The sequence below is a fragment of the Salvelinus fontinalis genome, chromosome 2 (assembly GCF_029448725.1).
Source record: "Salvelinus fontinalis isolate EN_2023a chromosome 2, ASM2944872v1, whole genome shotgun sequence".
Taxonomy (NCBI): Eukaryota; Metazoa; Chordata; class Actinopteri; order Salmoniformes; family Salmonidae; genus Salvelinus; species Salvelinus fontinalis.
Genome location: NC_074666.1, coordinates 38,387,709 through 38,409,627, shown reverse-complemented (window position 1 = coordinate 38,409,627; position 21,919 = coordinate 38,387,709). Strand labels below are relative to the sequence as shown.

Below are 21,919 nucleotides of genomic sequence, written 5' to 3'. Positions count from 1 at the left end.
CCACGGAGAACGAGAGCCCACAGTCCTTGGGAGCAGGATGTGTCGGTGGTACTGTGTTATCCTCAAAGCGGGCAAAGAAGGTGTTTAACTTGTCCGGGAACAAGACATAGGTGTCCGTGACATGGCTGGTTTTCCTTTTGTAATCCATGATTCTCTGAAGACCCTGCCACATATGTCTCGTGTCTGAGCTGTTGAATTGCAACTCCACTTTGTCTCTGTACTGACGTTTTGCCTGTTTCAATGCGTCACTACAGACCCTGGTTAGATTCCAGGCTGTATCACAACCGGCCGTGATTGGGAGCTCTATAGGGCGGTGCACAATTGAACCAGCATCGTCCGGGTTAGGGTTTGGCCGGGGTAGGCCGCCATTGTAAATAAGAATTGAATCTTAACTGACTTGCCTATTTAAATGAAGGTTAAATGAAATTTTAAAAATGGAAGGAATAACTACACTGTTTGTATTCGACCATGTTCCCAGTCACCTTGCTGTGGTTAAATGCGGTGGTTTGCGCTTTCAGATATGCGCAAATGCTGACATCTATCCACATTTTTTGGTTTGGGTAAGTTTTAATAGTCACAGTGGAAACAACATCCTGATGAACTCAGTCACAGTGTCCGTGTATACATCAATGTTATTCTCAAAGGCAACCTGGAACATATCCCAGTCCACGTGATCAAAACAATCTTGAAACATGGATTCCGATTGGTCAGACCAGCATTGAATAGATCTTCGCACAGGCACATCCTGTTTGAGTTTCTGCCTATAGGAAGGGAGGACCAGGATGGAGTCGTGATCTGATTTGCCGAAGGGAGGGTGGGGGAGGGCCTTGTTGTCATCACAGACGGGGGAGTAACAATGGTCGAGAGTTTTTGAAGCATGAGTACCACAGGCAATGTGTTGTTAGAAATTCGGTAGCATTTGCCTCAAATTTGCTTTGTTAAAATCCCCAGCAACAAAAATCCAGCCTCAGGATGTGTGGTTTCCAGTTTGCACAAAGTCCAGTGTAGTTACTTGAAAAGCTGTCGTGGCTTTGGCTTGAAGGGGAATATACACAGCTGTGACTATAACCGAAGAGAATTCTCTTGGGAGGTAATACGGCGGCATTTGATTGTGAGGTATTCTAGGTCGGTTGAAAAAAAATACCTTGTTCCTGTACGTTATCACAATCACACCATGAGTAGTTAATTTGTGGCCTGCTGGAGGTCATTTTGCAGGGCTCTGGCAGTGCACCTCCTTGCACAAAGGCGGAGGTAGCGGTCCTGCTGCTGGGTTGTTGCCCTCCTACGGCCTCCTCCACGTCTCCTGATGTACTGGCCTGTCTCCTGGTAGCGCCTCCATGCTCTGGACACTACGCTGACAGACACAGCAAACCTTTTTGCCACAGCTCGCATTGATGTGCCATCCTGGATGAACTGCACTACCTGAGCCACTTGTGTGGGTTGTAGACTCCGTCTCATGCTACCACTAGAGTGAGAGCACCGCCAGCATTCAAAAGTGACCAAAACATCAGCCAGGAAGCATAGGAATGACAGGAGCCTCTTACGTCAGGTGCTCACTTCACCTCTTGCTCTCAGACTACACCAAAGACAGTTGCAGCAAAGATGGTGTGGTTGTGGTAACGTTAGCAGGGCCCATCCTCTTTGACAGTAGGGTTTAATCCTGGCTTTGTATATTTTTCTACAGATCAATGTTTGTTCGAAATAACGAATATTATGTGTTTGTGAGCTAGAAATGTTATCTTGGTCAATGAGTATAAGAGTGTTTTGATAATATTTGGTTTGGTCGAGAAAGCCACAAAGGGGGGTGTTTTTTGAGATTGCCATAAAGTACTTTGCTGGCCTCTGCTCACACGTTTGGACATTATTTTCACAGGGACGTTTAATACACCTTGCTGTAGTTTAATTTGTGAACAGTTTTTAGCTGGTCCCGTTAAAAAAAAGCATGCTCTTCCTGTTTGAAATGTGCAATTGTAGTGCACCGTACATTTCAGCCAAAGACAGAACAATGAGACGTTTTAGTTACAAAAAATATTAGTTTCAGTCCCCTTCAAAGTTTGCCCTCCCTTTTATTGAGTCACGTGATCGAAGAAAACATGGCTTCTTGAATTGAGATTTGTCAACGTTTGGTAAAAGTAGGAATCCTACCTACTAATACTGGATGTGATGATCAGTCTAACTGAATGATTTGTAACTTAAATTCCATGTATCGTTATATACATAGCTAGCTAAGTAACTGTTATACTTTCGGTTTTTCGTAATTCTCAGGAAGATGGGTGTGCAGACATCCTCGACACCAGTCGTAAGGATAGCTAACGGTAGCTAGCTAAGCTAACTTACCGTCTATATTTGTTATCAAACACCAAATTCAACCCAGCAACATGCCTCCTCGGAAAAAGCGAGAGAACAGATACACTGATGATGGTCCCAGGAAACGACGACGAGCAGTTGATCATGAAGAGGACAGAGTCGTCATCTCAGACAGCGACGAGGTAACGTTAACCAGCTGAACTGACTAACTCGTTAGCTAGCTAGCTAGTTGGTTACACACTGGCTAGCTAGCTACACGGATACAGAACTACTGGTTATCTATATGTGTAAAGTGACCTATCAGTAAATGTTAACTACAAAATAATAACTCTATACTATACTTGATAATTGTCGGCCAAGTAGTATTTCTGCTTCAGACCACTTTTATGTCTCTTAAAGAAAGGCACCTGACCCAAGATATAAAATAATCTGTAATTGACAACTCATCTCTCTTCTAACCCAGGATGAAGATTTCAGACCAACATCATTCGAGGAGCACAAACGGGAGGAGAGTAAAATAAGATCTAACGGTAAACTGTCCAACATACGTCTCTTTATTTGTAACGTAGCGAATTAGACGTATCATTCTCATGTAGCACATTAGCCCAATAATGGACTAAAGGAACCTAGCGTTAACTTAACTTGTTTTAGTCCAAGGACCTTACATGTTCTGTTTTGGCTCTGGAAGCCAAAACGGCCAAATACTCAAACGTGAGTCGATTCTCAATTGCAGTATGGTTATAGAAACATAAATCTCTCTACTTTCATATCTTGTCAAAATAATTTCACAAATGCAAAATACACACTTACTCTACACTGTTTTAACCTGTGTTAACACAGTTGCAGTCGACAGTATTTTGTGACAACACGTTTGTCTCCCGTTTACACACAGGTGTTAGATGCAGGTAGCTAATTATTTTTTAAATTTGATTTATTTCACCTTTATTTAACCAGGTAGGCAAATTGAGAACACGTTCTCATTTACAATTGCGACCTGGCCAAGATAATTAGCACAGGTCTACTGTCTGTTTTCCAATAAACACAGGCTGTAACATGGATAAATGGCCGCGTGAGAACACTAACCCTATAAAGGTGTGTATCAATTGAACCTTTTTTTTTTATTATTACTTTTTTTTTCTAGCTGATACGAAAGAGAAGATTGTTATGCGTTTACATTTTAGGGCACATCAACAGATTTTTCACCTAATCGGCTCAGGGATTTAAACCAGCAACCTTTCGGTTACTGGCCCAACGCTCTTAACTGCTAGGCTACCTGCCGCCCAAAACCATTAGACAAGTGATGCGTGTTAATGGTCAGACTGAGCGCCGGGGCTCCTTACAAAACTCCCCTGTACATATTGTAATGGAACTGAGTCATGATCAATCACCAAAATGTAACCACTGAAGCACTGCTAGTTGGTGCTTTGTCATCTACTGTACTGAAGTTGTCCCCTCTCTTCTCAGAGATGACTGAGGAAGAGATGCTGGACCTGGCCATGAGGCTGAGTGAACAGGAGGCCAGCAATACTGCTCTCAGGCAACGACAGGAGGAGGAGACCATGAGGAAGGCCATCGCTGAAAGCCTCTACGTAAGTGTAGAGAATACTGACAGAAATAAAAGGTCGCCTGGACATTTCCTCTAGTACAGTCACAGTCCTCGCCATTATTTCAGATAAAACCACAAATGTTTCTCCCATTGTATCTATTCCTGTGATACATGAGTGTTGTTCCGTGTGGCTCAGTTGGTAGAGCATGGCACTTGCAACGCCAGGGTTGTGGGTTCAATTCCCACGGGGGGACCAGGGTGAATATGTATGAAATTTCCAATTTGTAAGTCGCTCTGGATAAGAGCGTCTGCTAAATGACTTAAATGTAAAATGTAAAATGTTCTATCCCTCCAGGCGGACAGACCCACTCATCCCCACTCAGAATCTCTGCTGGTGGACGGGAGCCCTACCCAGAAATGTCAACGTTCCCCTCCAGAGGCAGAGAGCAGCATACAGCCCCCCAGGCGGAAGCTCTCTTACCCCAACCATGGTGTGGCTGACAGGGAGGGAGCCCACGATGTAGGTGTTAGTGTAGGGGTTGCTAATCCAGAAACCAGCAGGAGGGGGAAAAAGGAGGGTAGTCCATTACTAGATATGCCTGACCTGTCTCAGACCCAGAAGGTCTACTCCCAGTCTTCTCCCCTCAGCCAAGCTTCCACCTCCATGCCTCTCTCTTCACAGGTCAGTGGTGCCTCATTATTTGTCTGTCATGGCAATCATGTAGTTCTGTCTTTCTTCGGGGCTACTATGGGCCTAGATCTAACTTCTATGAGTCTGATCGATACTTTAACCTGAAGACTTGTGTTAATAAGCATTAATGTAGGTCTAGAAGAACCAATTATTTACTTATATCTAAATGCCAAATCTTTCAATCATCACCAGTCTAGATTGCATTCCAAATCAATTTAGTTCTAGTGATGTTACCGGGGCGGCAGGTAGCCTAGTGGTTAGAGCGTTGGACTAGTAACCGAAAGGTTGCAAGATCGAATCCCCGAGCTGACAAGGTAAAAATCTGTCATTCTGCCCCTGAACAAGGCAGTTAACCCACTGTTCTTAGGCCGTCATTGAAAATAAGAATTTGTTCTTAACTGACTTGCCTAGTTAAAGAATGGTAAAATAAACGTTTTTTTAATCACATTTTCTATGCCATTTTAAGGAGGGGTCTTCTCTAAAGAACCCTTTCGGAAACCTCTCAGCCCACGTCGAATCTCAGGAATGCAAGTCCACAGAGAATGAGTCCCAACTCAGGAAGAAGTCCCCTGTATTACCTCTCGCTACCACAGTCCCCTCAGCCAGCAAACTCATCCTGTGCCTGCATAAGCTCAGCCAGGACCTCCTAGTAGACTGTCAGGCCTCTGGGTTCCTACTATGTTCTCAAGAGGGTCCTCCAAGCTTAACTCTTTCCACAAAGTCCCAGATGTCTCCGTCTTTTCAGCCAAAGAGCCCTACATTCTCCAAAAGCCCTGTGTTCTCCAGGACAGCGAGAACTGCAGGCGGGGAACCAGGCCAAGGGAGTCCCCCTATGTTCTCTGAGACTGATTCAGGAAAGGAAGAAAAAGAGGGAAGTCCAACTTTTCCTAGAAGCGCCATGTTCTCCAGTAGTGATACAGGAGAAGAAGAGAAAGCGGCAAGTCCCACCTTTCCCGGAAGCCCAGTCTTCCCCAGAACTGATCAGATAAGGGACCAGGGTCCACAGGACTGTATTGAAAGTGTATCTACATCAGAAGACCATGAGGATAGAGACAGAGAGGATGTGAAGAGCAGCGAATCCTCAAAGTGCCTTCCACCACGCCTCAGAACAACCCTGTCCCTGAACAAGAGACTCATGCCTATAAGGAAGACAGCTGGAGTTGCAGACAAAGTTGTTGACCAAGAGGAACGTCAGGGTGAATCCTCGCAGAGCACTGTAAACAGGATTAGTACGCCTGCAACGTTTGGTACGCTTTTTATTATTTTAACAACTATCATACATACAGAATAATGTTACACCAACACATTGTTTTAATGAGAGCAAGTAATAGCGGTAGGGCAGGTTCATATGGCCTCTTCCTGCCCTTTGGCTTTCTATGTTCTGATCCTATGTATGTATTGGCATGATTGTTCTCTTTAGCTGCAGAAGAAGACCTTAATTCAGAGGAACTTACATTGGCTTTGGAGACTCAGCCAATGCAGGAGTTAACCAGTAATATGGCGCTACGCTGGTCAGATGATGACGAAGAGGAAGACGGTCCTGCAAAGGTGATGCCAAGGAACTACAAGAGATTGTATACTACCAGTACTGTTATTTAGCCTTTGACTTCACCTGAAACCTAATTTACAGTGTATTGTGGAAACTTCTCTCTCTTGCAGTCGGCTCAGTTGCCCAGCCCAGTCTTCCCACAAGAGAATGACCTCCCACAACCAAGCAACCAGTGTCTCTCCACAAACACCAACCACCACTGTTCCCCTCCACACATACACAGCCCCTGCCTCGTCCCCAAGAAACGCACTCACATCTCCGAAGACTCCGCGTGCGAGGACGGAGAGAGCCGGTCCAAGCGCATCCGGAAGAAGTTCACCTTCAAGGGCATGTATGGATCTCCCTCCCCCTTTCTCCCCAGACAGGCTGCAGGTAGAGGGAGCCAGGATGAGGCACAAGCCAGATACCCCTCTTCCCACCAGCCCCAGGCCTCTTCCAGCCACCTCTCTCCCCCCACAGGCGGCCAGGGGGATGGGGGAGTGGTGTGCTACTATTGGGGCGTGCCTTTCTGTCCGCGAGGGCAGGACCCAGATGCCTACACGCAGGTTATTCTTTATCTTTCCTCTGATGTAGTCTTAATTTATTATTCTCTATCACAGACATTCTCTGGATTAGGAGTCAATGTGGGAACATCTGGGAACACAAAAAAGGGGCATACAGTGCATTTGAAAACTATTCAGACCCCTTGACTTTTTCCGCATTTTGTTATCTTACAGCCTTACTCTAAAATTGATTAAATTGTTTTTTCCCCCTCATCCATCTACACACAATAACCCATAATGACAAAGCAAAAACAGTTTCAGACCCTTTACTCAGTACTTTGTTGAAGCACCTTTGGCAGCAATTACAGCCTTGAGTCTTCTTGGGTCTGACGCTACAAGCTTGGCACACCTGTATTTAGGGAGTTTCTCCCGTTCTTCTCTGCAGATCCTCTCAAGCTCTGTCAGGTCGGATGGGGACGTCGCTGCATAGCTATTTTTAGGTCTCTCCAGAGATGTTCAATCGGGTTAAAGCCCAGGCTCTAGCTGGGCCACTCACGGACATTGAGACTTGTCCCGAAACCCCTCCTGTGATGTCTTGGCTGTGTGCTTAGGGTCGTTGTCCTGTTGGAAGGTGAACCTTTGCCCCAGTCTGAGGTCCTGAGCTCTCTGGAGCAGGTTTTCATCAAGGATCTCTGTTCTTTGCTCCGTTCGTCTTTCCTTCGATCCTGGCTAGTCTCCCAGTCCCTGCCGCTGAAAAACATCCCCACAGCATGATGCTGCCACCACCATCCTTCACCGTAGGGATGGTGCCAGGTTTCTTCCAGATGTGACGCTTGGCATTCAGGCCAAAGAGTTAAATTCTTCGTTTCATCAGACCAGAGAATCTTGTTTCTCTTGGTCTGAGAGTCTTTTAGGTGCCTTTTGGCAAACTCCAAGCGGGATGTTATGTACCTTTTACTGAGGGGTGGCTTCCGTCTGGCCACTCTGCAGCACTCCACCAATCAGGCCTTATGGTAGAGATGGTTGTCTTTCTGGAAGGTTCTCCCATCTCCACAGAGCTCTGTCAGTGACCATCAGGTTCTTGGTCACCTCCCTGACCAAGGCCATTGTCCTCCAATTGCTCAGTTTGGTCGGGCGGACAGCTTTAGGAAGAATCTTGGTGGTTCCAAACTTCTTCCATTTAAGAATGATGGAGGCCACTGTGTTCTTGGGGACTTTCAATGCTGAAGAAATGTTGTGGTACCCTTCCCCAGATCTGTGCCTCGAACACAATCCTGTCTCGGAGATCTACAGACAATTCCTTAAACTTCATTAAAAAAATGTACCTTTTGTTTAACCAGGCAAGTCAGTTAAGAAAAAATTCTTATTTTCAATGACGGCCTAGGAACAGCTTGCTTCATGGCTTGCTTTTTGCTCTTATATGCACTGTCAACTGTGGGACCTTATAAAAAACAGGTATGCGCCTTTCCAAATCATGTCCAATCAATTGAATTTACCACAGGTGGATGTAGAAACATCTCAAGGATGATCAATGGAACCAGGATGCACCTGAGCTCAATTTTGAGTCTCATAGCAAAGGGTCTGAGTACTAATGTGCATAAGGTATTTTTTTTAAATAAATTTGCTAACATTTTATAAAAACCTGTTTGTTGCTTTGTCCTTATGGGGTATTGCATTTATATTGTGGAAAACATTTTATTTAATTATTTTTTAGAATAAGGCTATAATGTAACAGTGTAGAAAAAGTCAATGGGTCTGAATACTTCCCGAATGCATTGTATAAATTCTGTGTGCTACTGTATTGTAGGCACTCCATCCATCATTGACCTGATGTCAGATGTCATGACTTTTAACTGAGTATGTAACTGTTAGGAATTAACAGATTTTTCCTTACAGGTGATCATGTCCCAGCTGGAGGTGTATGAGAAGAGCCTGAAGGAAGCCCAGAGGGGTCTGCTGAGGAAGGCAGGCTGGGGGGAGCCTGTCCTTCCTGGACACCCAGAGAGACCTTTTTCCAGGAGGGGACGCCCCAAGAGACACAGGGCCCCAGAACTTCTGGAGGAAGAGGAGGAAGAAGTGCAGGGAGTGAGGAACCAACAGGAAGAGGTAGTGGAGGTGGTAGAGGATGATGGTGAGGAAAGGGAGTGGCGGCAGTCACAGGGAGGGACGAAAGAGGGAGGGAGGAGAGGAAGACTGGAGTGGAAGGACTATCAGTCACTGTTTGTGTCCACTCCTGAACAAGACGAAGTGAGTATTGCTTAACTTTTGTCAATACTTATAGGGAGCTTGGAGCAATACATTTATGTATTTCTAAAGGCTGTGTTAACAATATAAATATTATTAATTTAAAAGCATGAATCATACCAAAGGCTCTAATGATACTACACTACTTACTGAAAGTTCCTTGTCACACTATATTACCACCAGATAGTGCTATCAACTATTTACAATCCAAATGTGTTATTATAATACAGGCTAAAAACAGTGCCTCTCATTTTCTGAAAGTTCCTTGTCAGTTTGTGGAAAGGTCAATCCACTTGATGCTTTCCCCCAGAAAAGTATCTCTTTGTTTTGTCTTCCCAAAGAAATCGCCCTCACCTGTATTTCATGTAGAATCCAATCAACAACAAATTCTACCTCGAAGGTAAGAAAGGGAGGCCTAAACTGCTACATTATACAGTATGGACCTAGCTTGTCTATAATCTCAATGATACAAGTCCTTTAAATGTGCACAGGAATGAAAACGTGTTGATTTCCAATTTCCAGGAGTCTTGGCCTTAGAAAGGAAGAGAGAAGACCCCTGCCTGACCCGCTGGAGAAGGAAAAGGAAGAAGATGAAAATGAGGGAGAGAAGAGGGAGGAGGAAGAAAGGATGGGGGAGGAAGTGGTGGATGTCGGTGGCTTAGAAGTTCCAGGTATAAGAAATGATGGTAAGACTTTACTTGACACCCAGCGTCATAACATGTTGTGACACTGTCATAACCATGTCATAACAGCAGACAAGTTTTCATAACCTGTCATATGGTCATAACACTGTCATGACACATTTTTAGACCTGTTGTGACATATATTGTGTTATTTTATGGCTGGTTATGATACCTACAGTGCTTGCTCCACTAAAAGTTGTGCGATTATGCTTCAGGACTTAGAGGTAGTTTGTGTTTTAGGACGTCACCACTTCATTGCTCCAGACCAGCGCAAGGGGGAGTTAGAGCACTGATTATGCTTTTGGGTCCTACTGTGTCTCTAACTGACAATGAATGGGTGACATAAACCTAAATAGAAACTGATAATTGTGCACACCTTCAGTATTACTTACTAAACTATTGTTACACTAAGTTTTTATTAATTTATTTTATTAGGATTATTTTGCTCGTACTGTAGGCCACTCCCGACCGGTCACGTTGTACAGCGCCTGAGTGGTGCAACGGTCTAAAACACTGCATAGCTGTGTAAGCTGTGTTGCTTCAGATGCTGGTCCAATACCTGTGCCGTCCTCGACTGGGATACCCATGAGATGACTAGTGTTTTGGTTTCTCTCCCTCTAAGAACAGAAATAAATAATTCTAAATAACAAACTGGCTTTATTTACAAATTAGTAACAATGTCTCACCCCATGTTCAAGAATGGCCTTTTTCTCACTCTATTTACGTTATTTGAAAACAAAATCATCTCCAAAATATATATATATTTTTAAACAAAGTGATTATTATTGATTTAGAATTATATAAAAGCCCGTTGGATATTATCACAGATATAATTAACCCTGTTATTAGCAGGACAATATATATTGGTCATGGCTCCCGAGTGGCGCACAATGGGATTGCCTTGCACTTCTTCAACTATATCCACTGAAAGCGCGCAATGTTCAAGGCACGGGGGCACTGGATGGGCCGCAGTGCTGTGCACAGAATACCGACCTAGCCCATGGGGAAGGAAGGAAGGGAGGGTGGACCGCCACACTGGCAACACTTTAAGGGGCATTGCACTAATAATGGAGCTGACTAGGGAAATGTTCTCGCTGTTCTGTTCTTAGTGCCAGTCTGCACATTCAAACTAAAACATTGTAACTAATAATGGCATCTTTATGCTTTTGTTAATAAAATTATTATAAAAATACTCTTTCAAAATGCTGATGTTTATTTAGTTATGGATCCATAACAAATTACTATGGGAATAAATATCACTGAATTACAGAAATATTGGCACAAAGTTGTCTAATGAAGGTAAACAAATTGTTGCTTACTGGAAAATACTCTTTCAAACACACACGGTCACATTGTACAGTGCCATTATAGCTATTAGCAGGGCTATATTTTGGCCTTTTATGAGCGGCGCACAATTGGCCCAGTGTTTGTCTCCCTCTAAAAACAGAAATAGATGTTTTTGCCTTTACAAACATTATTTTGGCCTCTATTCAGATTACAATCGCTCTCTTTCGTTTTTTTTTTAAACAAAATAACCTCCAAAATATCGTTATATATTATCAAGTTGATGACACAGTCATATAGCCCGGCACCTACATAAAGCTGAGTGACTCACTCATTCATGGCTTTGGATCAAAATAAGTAAGTACCAACATTCTTTCTGATTAGTCTTAAATAAAAAAATATTTGGTTATCCTGACCTGGACACCATGTACTGTATTATAATAGCCCATTATGGGCTATTAGCAGGACAATATACCTTTACCAACACTTCTCTGTATTTTGATACTTTGTGGATGGGAGCTCCCGCAGTGCAAAATGCTTTGCTACAGATGCAGGGTCGATACCCGTGCCGGCCTCCACCGGGAGACTTATGAGGTGGCTTTTAGTTTTAATTTAGAATCATCCAATCCTCTATGTAATTATTGGCGGAGAGTCACATCTTATTTTTCGATATACTGTAGGCCTACCGTAGGCGACATGAGTCTCAATAGTGTTGAGTAATGTTCTGTTAATTGGTGTAGGTCCTATTTATTTCTAGAGCATATTGAAGTTAGAAGAAATAGGATTTGAAGTAATAGCCTACAACTATTTTAGCACCGTTTCGCGCTGCTCTGAGACAAGCATGGGGACTGGTCTTGATAAATCAATGAGATTTTTATTTTCGCTGAATCTCCGTTTGGGTATTGGTTATACTAGAATTACAAAATTAGGGTGTAGAAATGTTATGCTCTTAGTGTAACCTTTATTTAACTAGGCAAGTCAGTTAACTTCTTATGGCTTAACGGGATTGATATGACAACAGCCAGTGAAAGTGCAAGGCGCCAAATTCAAACAGAAATCTCATAATTAAAATTCCTCAAGCATATAAGTATTTTACACCATTTTAAAGATACACTTCTTGTTAATCCCACCACAGTGTCCGATTTCAAAAAGGCTTTACAGCGAAAGCACCACAAACGATTATGTTAGGTCACCGCAAAATCACAGAAAAACACAGCCATTTTTCCAGCCAAAGACAGTAGTCACAAAAAGCAGAAATAGAGATAAAATTCATCACTAACCTTTAATGATCTTCATCAGATGACACTCATAGGACTTCATGTTACACAATACATATATGTTTTGTTCGATAAAGCTCATATTTATATCCAAAAACCTCAGTTTACATTGGCGCCATGTTCAGAAATGCCTCGAAAATATCCAGAGAAATTGCAGAGCCACATCAAATAACATAAATACTCATCATAAACTTTGATGAAAGATACATGTTTTACATAGAATTAAAGATACACTTGTTCTTAATGCAACCACTGTGTCAGATTTCAAAAAGCTTTACGGCAAAAGCACAATATTCAATAATCTGAGAACAGCGTTCAGCCACAAAAGGAAGCCATACAGTTACCCGCCAAATTGTGCAGTCAACACAACTCCTAAATAGCATTATAAATCTTCACTTATCTTTGCTGATCTTCGTCGGAATGCACTCCCAGGACTCCCACTTCCACAAGAAATGTTCGGTAATGTCCATCATTTATGTCCAAATAGCTATTTTTGTTAGCGTGTTTGGTAAACAAATCCAAAGTCGGGAAGCGCGTTCACTAAAAGCAGACAATGTCAAATAGTTCCGTAACAGTCAGTAGAAACATGTCAAACGATGTATTGAATCAATCTTTAGGATGTTTTTAACATAAATCTTCAATAACATTCCAACCGGAGAATTCCATTGATTTCAGATGTGAGATGAAACAGAGCTCCCTCTCATGTGAACGCGCATGGTCAGCTCATGGTAGACCTGACTCATTCCTGTCTCCTTCGGGCCCACTTCACAGTAGAAGCATCAGACAAGGTTCTACAGACTGTTGACATCTAGTGGAAGCCGTAGGAAGTGCAAACTGATCCAAGTTATTTAAAATATGATGAAAAAAAACATCTGTAAAGAATTCATAACAAAGGATTTAAGAAAAAATCTTTCAAACATAAGGAAACTTCTTGGCAGGGAAAAACAACAATTTGAATAAATGTGTGTTGACACTTATGTAGGTACCATAAAATAATGCAATATGTGTCACAACAGGTGTAAATATATGGGTCATGACAGTTATGACGAGTTGTCAGCTGTTATGACATTATTACATGGTTATGACTGTTATAACGTGTTATAACACTGGGTGTCAAGTAAAGTGTCACCGAAATTACAATTGATTTCACAGATTATAAATGACTGTCATTAAAGGTGCATGTATATGCAGAAATCACTCCACGCCATTTCCTGGTTGCAAATATTCGAATAGTTCGCCTAATTTCGGTTTGAGAAAAAAACAGCAATGTATAGTGTAGCACGGACAACTCTCGCCAGTCTGCACAGCGCGACTCAAATCAGAGCAAATCAGATTTATTTTTCTCCATATCTCCGGATTCTTACCGCAGCTCTGAACCTTTTTTTTTCCACCCGGATCATCGCAGCTAGCTAGCTGCTATTCGAGTGGCCACTCCTGGCTACCATCACTGTCCCGAAGCAAGAACCAATTAGCCTGGAGCTAGCCTTGCTAGGCCCATCTGCCAGGCCCATCTCCCGGCTAGCCAAAGAGGTCCATCAGCCACTCCTTGGGCTACAATACCGATTTTGTCAACTGGCCTGGACCCCCGCCGACCCATCACGACTGGACACCGACGTGATTCGCCCGATGGGGTTTTCTCAATTGGCTCCGCCGTCGCGTCATCCCCTAAATGCCCATCCGCTAGCATGCTAGCCTCGGCCCGCTAGCTGTCCAGAGCACATCGGACTGTTAGTTTAAGAGGCCCACCGGACAAATTCTTTGGCCACTATACGTATTTTGCCAAATTGCCTGGTTTACCACATGGAGGCCTGCTGATCCGTCTGCCAACGTAATAGCACGAGGGGGGTCACAACAGACTTTCTTCCGTCGCGACGTCCCTCCAAGGCCCTTCTGTTAGCTTGCTAGCCCCGGCCCGCTAGCTGCCTGAAGCCACTCATTGGCCTCCTTTGATCACTCGGCGACGCATGCCTCTCACTAACGTCAATATGCCTTGTCCATTGCTGTTTTGGTTAGTAATTATTGCCTTATTTCACTGTCGAGCCTCTAGCCCTGCTCAATACAACTTCTTATGGCTGCAGGGGCAGTATTGAGTAGCTTGGATGAAAGGTGCACAGAGGTGCCCATAGTAAACTGCCTGCTCCTCAGTCCAAGTTGCTAATATATGCATATTATTATTAGTATTGGATATAAAACACTCTGAAGTTTCTAAAACTGTTTGAATTATGTCTGAGTATAACAGAACTCATATGGCAGGCAAAAACCTGAAGTTCCACTTCCTGTTTGGATTTTTTCTGAGGTGGCCGATTTTCAACCAAGCTCTCATTGAAATTACAGCGAGATATTGATGAGTTTTCACTTCCTACGGCTTCCACTAGATGTCAATAGAACTTTGTCTGATGACTCTAATGTGAAGGGGGGCCGAAGGAGACAGGAATTAGTCATCACTGCCATGAGGTGACCACGCATTGAACACGCGCCTTCACAGGAAGAGGACCTCCGTTCCACCGCTCTTCTGAAGTCAATCTAATTCTCCGGTTGGAACGTTATTCAAGATGTATGTTAACAACATTCTAAAGATTGATTCAATACATCGATTGACATGTTTCTACTGACTGTTACGGAACTTTTGGACATTTCGTCACGTTATAGTGGATGCGCTTTGTGACTTTGGAATTGTGTACCGCTAACCAAAGTAGCTAATTGGACATAAATAACGGACATTATCGAACAAATCAAGCATTTATTGTGGACCTGGGATTCCTAGGACTGCATTCTGATGAAGTTCATCAAAGGTATGGAAATATATATCATGTATTTTCTGGTTTCTGTTGACCCCAACATGGCGGCTAATTTGGCTATTGTTCTGAGCTCCGTCTCAGATTATTGCATGATTTGCTTTTTCCTTAAAGTTTTTTTGAAATCTGACACAGCGGTTGCATTAAGGAGAGGTATATCTATAATTCCATGTGTATAACTTGTATTATCATCTACATTTATGGTGAGTATTTCTGTTGAAACGATGTGGCTATGCAAAATCACTTGATGTTTTTGGAACTAGTGAATGTAACGCGCCAATGTAAACTCAGATTTTTTGTTATAAATATGAACTTTATCAAACAAAACATGCATGTATTGTGTAACATGAAGTCCTATGAGTGTCATCTGATGAAGATAATCAAAGGTTAGTGATTCATTTTATCTCTATTTCTGCTTTTTGTGAAAGCTATCCTTCGCTGGAAAAATGGCTGTGCTTATTGTGGTTTGGTGGTGACCAAACATAATCGTTTGTAGTGCTTTCGCTGAAAAGCATATTTGAAATTGGACACTTTGGTGGGATTAACAACAAGATTACCTTTAAAATGATATAAAGCACATGTATGTTTGAGGAATTTTAATTATGAGATTTCTGTTTGAATTTGGCGCCCTGCACTTTCACTGGCTGCTGTCATCGAGCCCGGTAGCGGGATGCAGCCATAAGAAGTTAACACTAAAGTTCCACCTACCACACATGTGGTGACATCACCTGGTTTAAATGATAATTCTAGAGACAATATCTCTAGCCGTGTCTGAATCCTGGCTCAGGAAGACCACCAAAACCCCTGAAATTTCCATCCCTAACGATAACATTTTCCGACAAGATAGAACTGCCAAAGGGGGCAGAAAAATCCACCTTTCCAGAAACAAGTCTCTCAGCGGTAAGCTTGCTTGCTATAAGACCACCCTCTGCCCCCAGCTGTGCCCTGGACACCATATGTGAACTGATTGCCCCCCCATCTATCTTCACATCTCGTGCTGCTAGGTGACTTAAACTGGGACATGCTTAAAACACCGGCCATCCTACAATCTAAGCTTGATGCCCTCAATCTCTCACAAATTATCAATAAACCCACCAGGTACAACCCCAAATCCGTAAACGCGGGCACCCTCGTAGATATCATCCTAACCAACTTGCCCTCCAAACATACCTCTGCTGTTTTCAACCAAGATCTCAGCAATCCCTGCCTCATTGCCTGCATCAGTAACCACCCCTCATCACTGTCAAACGCTCCCTAAAACACTTCAGCGAGCAGGCCTTTCTAATCGACCTGGCCCGGGTATCCTGGAAGGATATTGACCTCATCCCGTCAGTAGAGGATGCCTGGTCATTCTTTAAAAGTGCCTTCCTCACCATCTTAAATAAGCATGCCCCTTTCAGAAAAAATTGAACCAGAAACAGATATAGCCCTTGGTTCTCTCCAGACCTGACTGCCCTTGACCAGCACAAAAACATCCTGTGGCGTTCTGCATTAGAATCGAATAGCCCCCGTGATATGCAACTTTTCAAGGGAAGTTAGGAACCAATATACACAGGCAGTTAGAAAAGCTAAGGCTAGCTTTTTCAAGCAGAAATTTGCATCCTGTTGCACAAACTCAAAAAAGTTCTGGGACACTGTAAAGTCCATAGAGAATAAGTGTACCTCCTCCCAGCTGCCCACTGCACTGAGGCTAGGAAACACTGTCACCACCTATAAATCCACTATAATTGAGAATTTCAGTAAGCATTTTTCTACGGCTGGCCATGCTTTCCACCTGGCTACCCTACCCCGGTCAACAGCCCTGCACTCCCCACAGCAACTCGCCCAAACCTCCCCCCATTTTTCCTTCACCCAAATCAAGATAGCTGATGTTCTTAAAGAGCTGCACAATCTGGACCCCTACAAATCAGCCGGGCTAGACAATCTGGACCCTCTATTTTTTAAATTATCTGCCGAAATTGTTGCAAACCCTATTACTAACCTGTTCAACCTCTTTCGTGTCGTCTGAGATTCCCAAAGATTGGAAAGTTGCTGCGGTCATCCCCCTCTTCAAAGGGGGAGACACTCTAGACCCAAACTGCTACCCTGCCTTTCTAAGGTCTTTGAAAGCCAAGTTAACAGATTTCCGACAATTTCGAATCCCACCGTACCTTCTCCGCTTTGCAATCTGGTTTCAGAGCTGGTCATGGGTGCACCTCAGCCACGCTCAAGGTCCTAAATGATACCATAACTGCCATCGATAAGAGACATTACTGTGCAGCCGTATTTGTCGACCTGGCCAAGGCTTTTGACTCTGTCAATCACCACATTCATACTCAACAGCCTTGGTTTCTCAAATGATTGCCTGGCCTGGTTCACCAACTACTTCTCTGATAGAGTTCAGTGTGTCAAATCGGAGGGCCTGTTATCTGGACCTCTGACAGTCTCTATGGGGGTGCCACAGGGTTCAATTCTCGGGCCGACTCTTCTCTGCATACATCAATGATGTCGCTCTTGCTGCTGGTGATTCTCTGATACACCTCTACGCAGACGACACCATTCTGTATACTTCTGGCCCCTCTTTGGACACTGTGTTAACTAACCTCCAGGCGAGCTTCAATGCCATACAACTCTCCTTCCGTGGCTTCCAACTGCTCTTAAATGCAAGTAAAACTAAATGCATGCTCTTCAACCGATCGCTGCCCACACCTGCCCGCCCGTCCAGCATCACTACTCTGGACGGTTCTGACTTAGAATATGTGGACAACTACAAATACCTAGGTGTCTGGCTAGACTGTAAACTCTCCTTCCAGACTTACATTAATCTCCAATCCAAAATTAAATTTAGAATCGACTTCCTATTTCGCAACATAGCATCCTTCACTCATGCTGCCAAACATACCCTCGTAAAACTGACCATTTTACCGATCCTCGACTTTGGCGATGTCATTTCTAAACTAGCCTCCAACACTCTACTCAACAAATTGGATGCAGTCTATCACGGTGCCATCCGTTTTGTCACCAGAGCCCCACTGCGACCTGTACGCTCTCGTTGGCTGGCCATCGCTTCATACTCGTCGCCAAACCCACTGGCTCCAGGTCATCTACAAGTCTCTGCTAGGTAAAGCCCTGCCTTATCTCAGCTCACTGGTCACCATAGCAGCACCCACCCGTAGCACGCGCTCCAGCAGGTATATCTCACTGGTCACCCCCAAAGCCAACTTCTGCTTTGGCCGCCTTTCCTTCCAGTTCTCTGCTGCCAATGACTGGAACGAACTGCAAAAATCACTGAAGCTGGAGACTCAAATCTCCCTCACTAGCTTTAAGCACCAGCTGTCAGAGCAGCTCACAGATCACTGCACCTGTACATAGCCCATCTGTAAATAGCCCATCCAACTACCTCATCCCCATACTGTATTTATTTATTTATCTTGCTCCGTTGCACCCCAGTATCTCTACTTGCACATTCATCTTCTGAACATCTACCATTCCTGTGTTTAATTGCTATATTGTAATTACTTCGCCACCATGGCCTATTTATTGCCTTACCTCCCTTATCTTACCTCATTTGCACTCACTATATATAGACTGTATTATTGACTATGTTTGTTTATTCCATGTGTAACTCTGTGTTGTTGTATGTGTCGAACTGCTGTGCTTTATCTTGGCCAGGTCGCAGTTGTAAATGAGAACTTGTTCTAAACTAGCCTACCTGGTTAAATACAGGTGAAATAAAAAATATTAGGAAGGTGTGCCTAATGTCTGTTTGCTATACTTTGTGTATATGGTTGCATTTAGAACTAAATACTAAATGTGGTGAGCTTCACTTCAGAATATGTAGCTTTTAATTGGCATGCCTTTATTTTTCCTTGTTGATTCTGATGGCAGAGACCCAACTCGGTGACGATGGCACCCAAGACCTGATGGTCACCAGCCCTGCACAGGTCAGTAACTTCTGCACTACAAATGACACACCTAAACAGAGCATTCTGATTACAGTTCTGACGGATTCTCCTTCTTTCATCCAACACCTAGAAATATTGGCTGTGTTCATCAAATTGTGAGGTTGTGTTGTAGATGTCTATCATGGTTGTGTTTTTTTATGTCTGTGGTTTGATTTGGTTACCCCTAGCCCCAACCAGAGAGGCAGTCCCTGCCTCAGATCCAGACTTTTCTCTCATCACCCCATCCTCTGGATCAGCGTGTAGAGGGGATGGAGGTGGAAGAGGAGAGGAGGAGTGGCCCTGTTAGGAGTCCTGCTAGAGGAGAGGATGTGAGGGTGGAAATGGAGGAGACGGGGGAGGTACAGGGTGGGGTCTCAGAACCTGCACCCCCTCAGAGCCCCAGCATGGACTGTCCTATGTGCATGCGCCCCTTCCCCCTGACGGAGATTGAGCTGCACGCTGCCTACTGTGACGGTAGTACTGCTAACATGGAGGAAGAGGAGATGATGGCTCAGAGCCAATCGCAAGGTGAGAACACGCAGTTAGACACGCATACAACACACACTCGTTTATTCAGCTCCATTTAAAGTAATCTGTTGTTTATGCAAGGATGTTGACAAGGGAACAATGCAAGTCAAGGATGTGTAGTGAAATATTATGTTTGACCCCAGAGCGTAAACCAATCCCTTGCTTAATATGTAGTTACAGTGAAGTCTCATAGGAAGAGGACCAGAAGGGGAGAGAAAATTGGAGAGGAGCAGCCCTGTTCTTCTGGCTCTGGCAAGTAAGTAGGTATGAGCGGATTGACCTTGGTCTAACAGCTAGTCTCCCATACCTAGTTTACATTCACAGGGAATGTCACTTTAGGCTAAATTATTTTGACATCCCTACTATAGAGTAACCTGATCATACCTTTTAACCTGTCTGTGTTGTCTTCCGAGCAGGGCAGTGCAGGGAGAGAAGTGCTTCCTGTGTCAGCAGCTGTTTCATCTACGGGACTATGAGAAGCACGTAGAGGACTGCATCAGAAACCAAGATGTGTCCAAGGCTATATCCAGGGCTGGACCGGTACTCCTAGTTAGCACTATTGCACAGCATTACACACTGTATATGTAGTTATCAAAACCAAGCCAGCTGTTGTAGACCATTGGTAGTTAATTGCAGACAGTGTGGTTTCCCTAGTCGTGTAGCATTCACCGTGGGTCTTCTGCTCTTTCTTCCCTCTGCGTGATGGATGATCTTCCAGAGTGGAGACTTGCTGAGTGCTTTGGACCAGACAGAGCACAGAGATTCAGGTACACTCACTCTCTCAAACTGTGATGTTGTTTTACATGTTCAAAATGCCTCATTCCACCTTGTTTGAAAGGGTGAAAAAGAGAGCCAATGTTTTCAGTCTACTTGGTCTCCTTTTAGGGACTGCTGAGGCCGGACCATGTGATACTGCCTTCAGGAGCCAACACAGGTAAGCAAAACAGGAAATGCACTGATGGATATTTTTGGGAAACTCCATTTGACTAATGCTACTGTAGCACCCACCCCTGGTGACATAGGCTGTACCATGTGTGTGATAGGTAGGGAAGTCTGATAAGCAGACCCTGGTTGGGTTTGTCAAGGATACACCCTGATGAATAGCTCTCTAAAGCATCATAGCAACTCCATTATAAGCTTTTGCCTTCATATTTGTCCATTGTTGACGAAGACTGTTGTGTACCCCTATGTAAGTAGTTATTTGTTTGAAGTGGTGTATTGTCTTCTGGTTTAATAGTTTATGAATGCATATTAACATATTTTGTGAATATGATATGGTAAGCAGACCGCAATGTTTAGTGCTTGCCTGATTGTTTGGTGACTATCGACAGTGTCACTGTAACAATATCAGTGTACTACCTCTAGCTCACACCTGGATCATGTTCAGTAGGCACAAAATGGACTGAAAGAGAGAGGAACTACCTGGACATGTCCAATAATCACTTTTCCTTTTTCGTTGCATAAAGTTTTACTACGGTGTGCTCTAATGATCATGACCCTGCCATTTATAACTATGTGATTGTTGCTTTCAGTGGCCTTATTGAGGCTCTGGGAGAGTCTGGGGGAAGTGGAGACATCGCCGTCCCAGGTTTCAGAGTGAGCACCTCGCCCATCCGATCCTTCACCTCCATCTCAGAAGCCACAGACTGCCTTATTGACTTCAAGCGCCAGTACTCTTCCTGTACTTCCTCCTCTTCCTCCTCCAGGCCCAGACAAAGAGGGAGGAAATTCAATAGGAAATTCAAATTTACTAAAAAATAGAAAATACTGTCAACTGCTTTTTTTTATACCACTGCATATTGTAACGACCCTGGGTCGTTAAATATCTTTTCTTTGTATTGTTTGTACACTGAATCAAGTGATACAAATGTGTGTTAATGTGGGATTAAATAATACATCTAAATGTTTCTTTTGTGTACTTTCTTACAAATCTGTTAGATTCGATTCATCTTTACACACTAGGACAAAATGCACACAGTGATCCAAACTATGGGCTCACATTACATTCTTATTTAAATAAGTGACTCCAAAATGACACGATACATTGCAGATGTTGGATCTTAATTGAGTCAGTTTGCTACAGCAGGATAATAATAATGTGAATTATCCTTTTTTTGTAAGGTAAAATCAAGTTTTAAATTTCTAAGTCGAAATTACAAACTTCAGAAGCATTTTTAAACCTCAAATACACAAGTAATACATTTCCTGCAGTACCTATTGGGCACAACATAATCTGAAACGCAACCAAAACAAACTGCAAATGCATCCAAAAGTTTGTCACAAGCTTGATGTAGTCATTGCTTGCTAGGAATATGGGACTCGATAGTACATTTTTTACTAAATACTCAAGTGAATTTGTCCAAATACGTATGACCCCTTCAAATGGGGTGACTAGATCCATAAAGTGCTTTCATTTCTAAACAGTAAAACCGATATTCATGAAAATACCCTTAAATAAAAGGTGATATTTTCTACTGTGAAAATATTTCTCAAATCCCACATTTTAGCTTCACTGTCCAAGTAAATACATAGTGTATGTATGAAAGGTAGCCTAAAATAAAAGGTGACATTCTGGACTGTTCTAGTTGTGGAAGCCAATGTGAACGGCAG

General features: G+C 43.3%; 1 protein-coding gene across 3 annotated transcripts; it reads left to right on the top strand.

The window, feature by feature from the left end:
• Positions 1-2,076: 2,076 nt before the first annotated feature.
• On the top strand, positions 2,077-21,216 carry LOC129818242 (BRCA1-A complex subunit RAP80-like). Of its 3 annotated transcripts, none has more exons than XM_055874002.1 (17): positions 2,079-2,489; positions 2,771-2,837; positions 3,772-3,896; positions 4,209-4,535; positions 5,011-5,791; positions 5,965-6,092; positions 6,204-6,638; positions 8,472-8,822; positions 9,161-9,219; positions 9,342-9,490; positions 18,726-18,781; positions 18,970-19,309; positions 19,484-19,565; positions 19,726-19,849; positions 20,028-20,076; positions 20,195-20,243; positions 20,842-21,216. In XM_055874002.1, the coding sequence occupies exons 1-17, from the start codon at positions 2,379-2,381 to the stop codon at positions 21,068-21,070; spliced, it is 3,462 nt and encodes a 1,153-aa protein (XP_055729977.1). In that variant the 5' UTR covers positions 2,079-2,378; the 3' UTR covers positions 21,071-21,216. The 3 variants fall into 3 exon arrangements, with proteins under 3 accessions (XP_055729984.1, XP_055729977.1, XP_055729968.1); XM_055873993.1 differs by having other exon boundaries at positions 9,342-9,505; XM_055874009.1 differs by lacking the exons at positions 20,028-20,076; positions 20,195-20,243; positions 20,842-21,216 and having other exon boundaries at positions 2,077-2,489; positions 9,342-9,505; positions 19,484-19,573; positions 19,726-19,814.
• Positions 21,217-21,919: the final 703 nt, after the last annotated feature.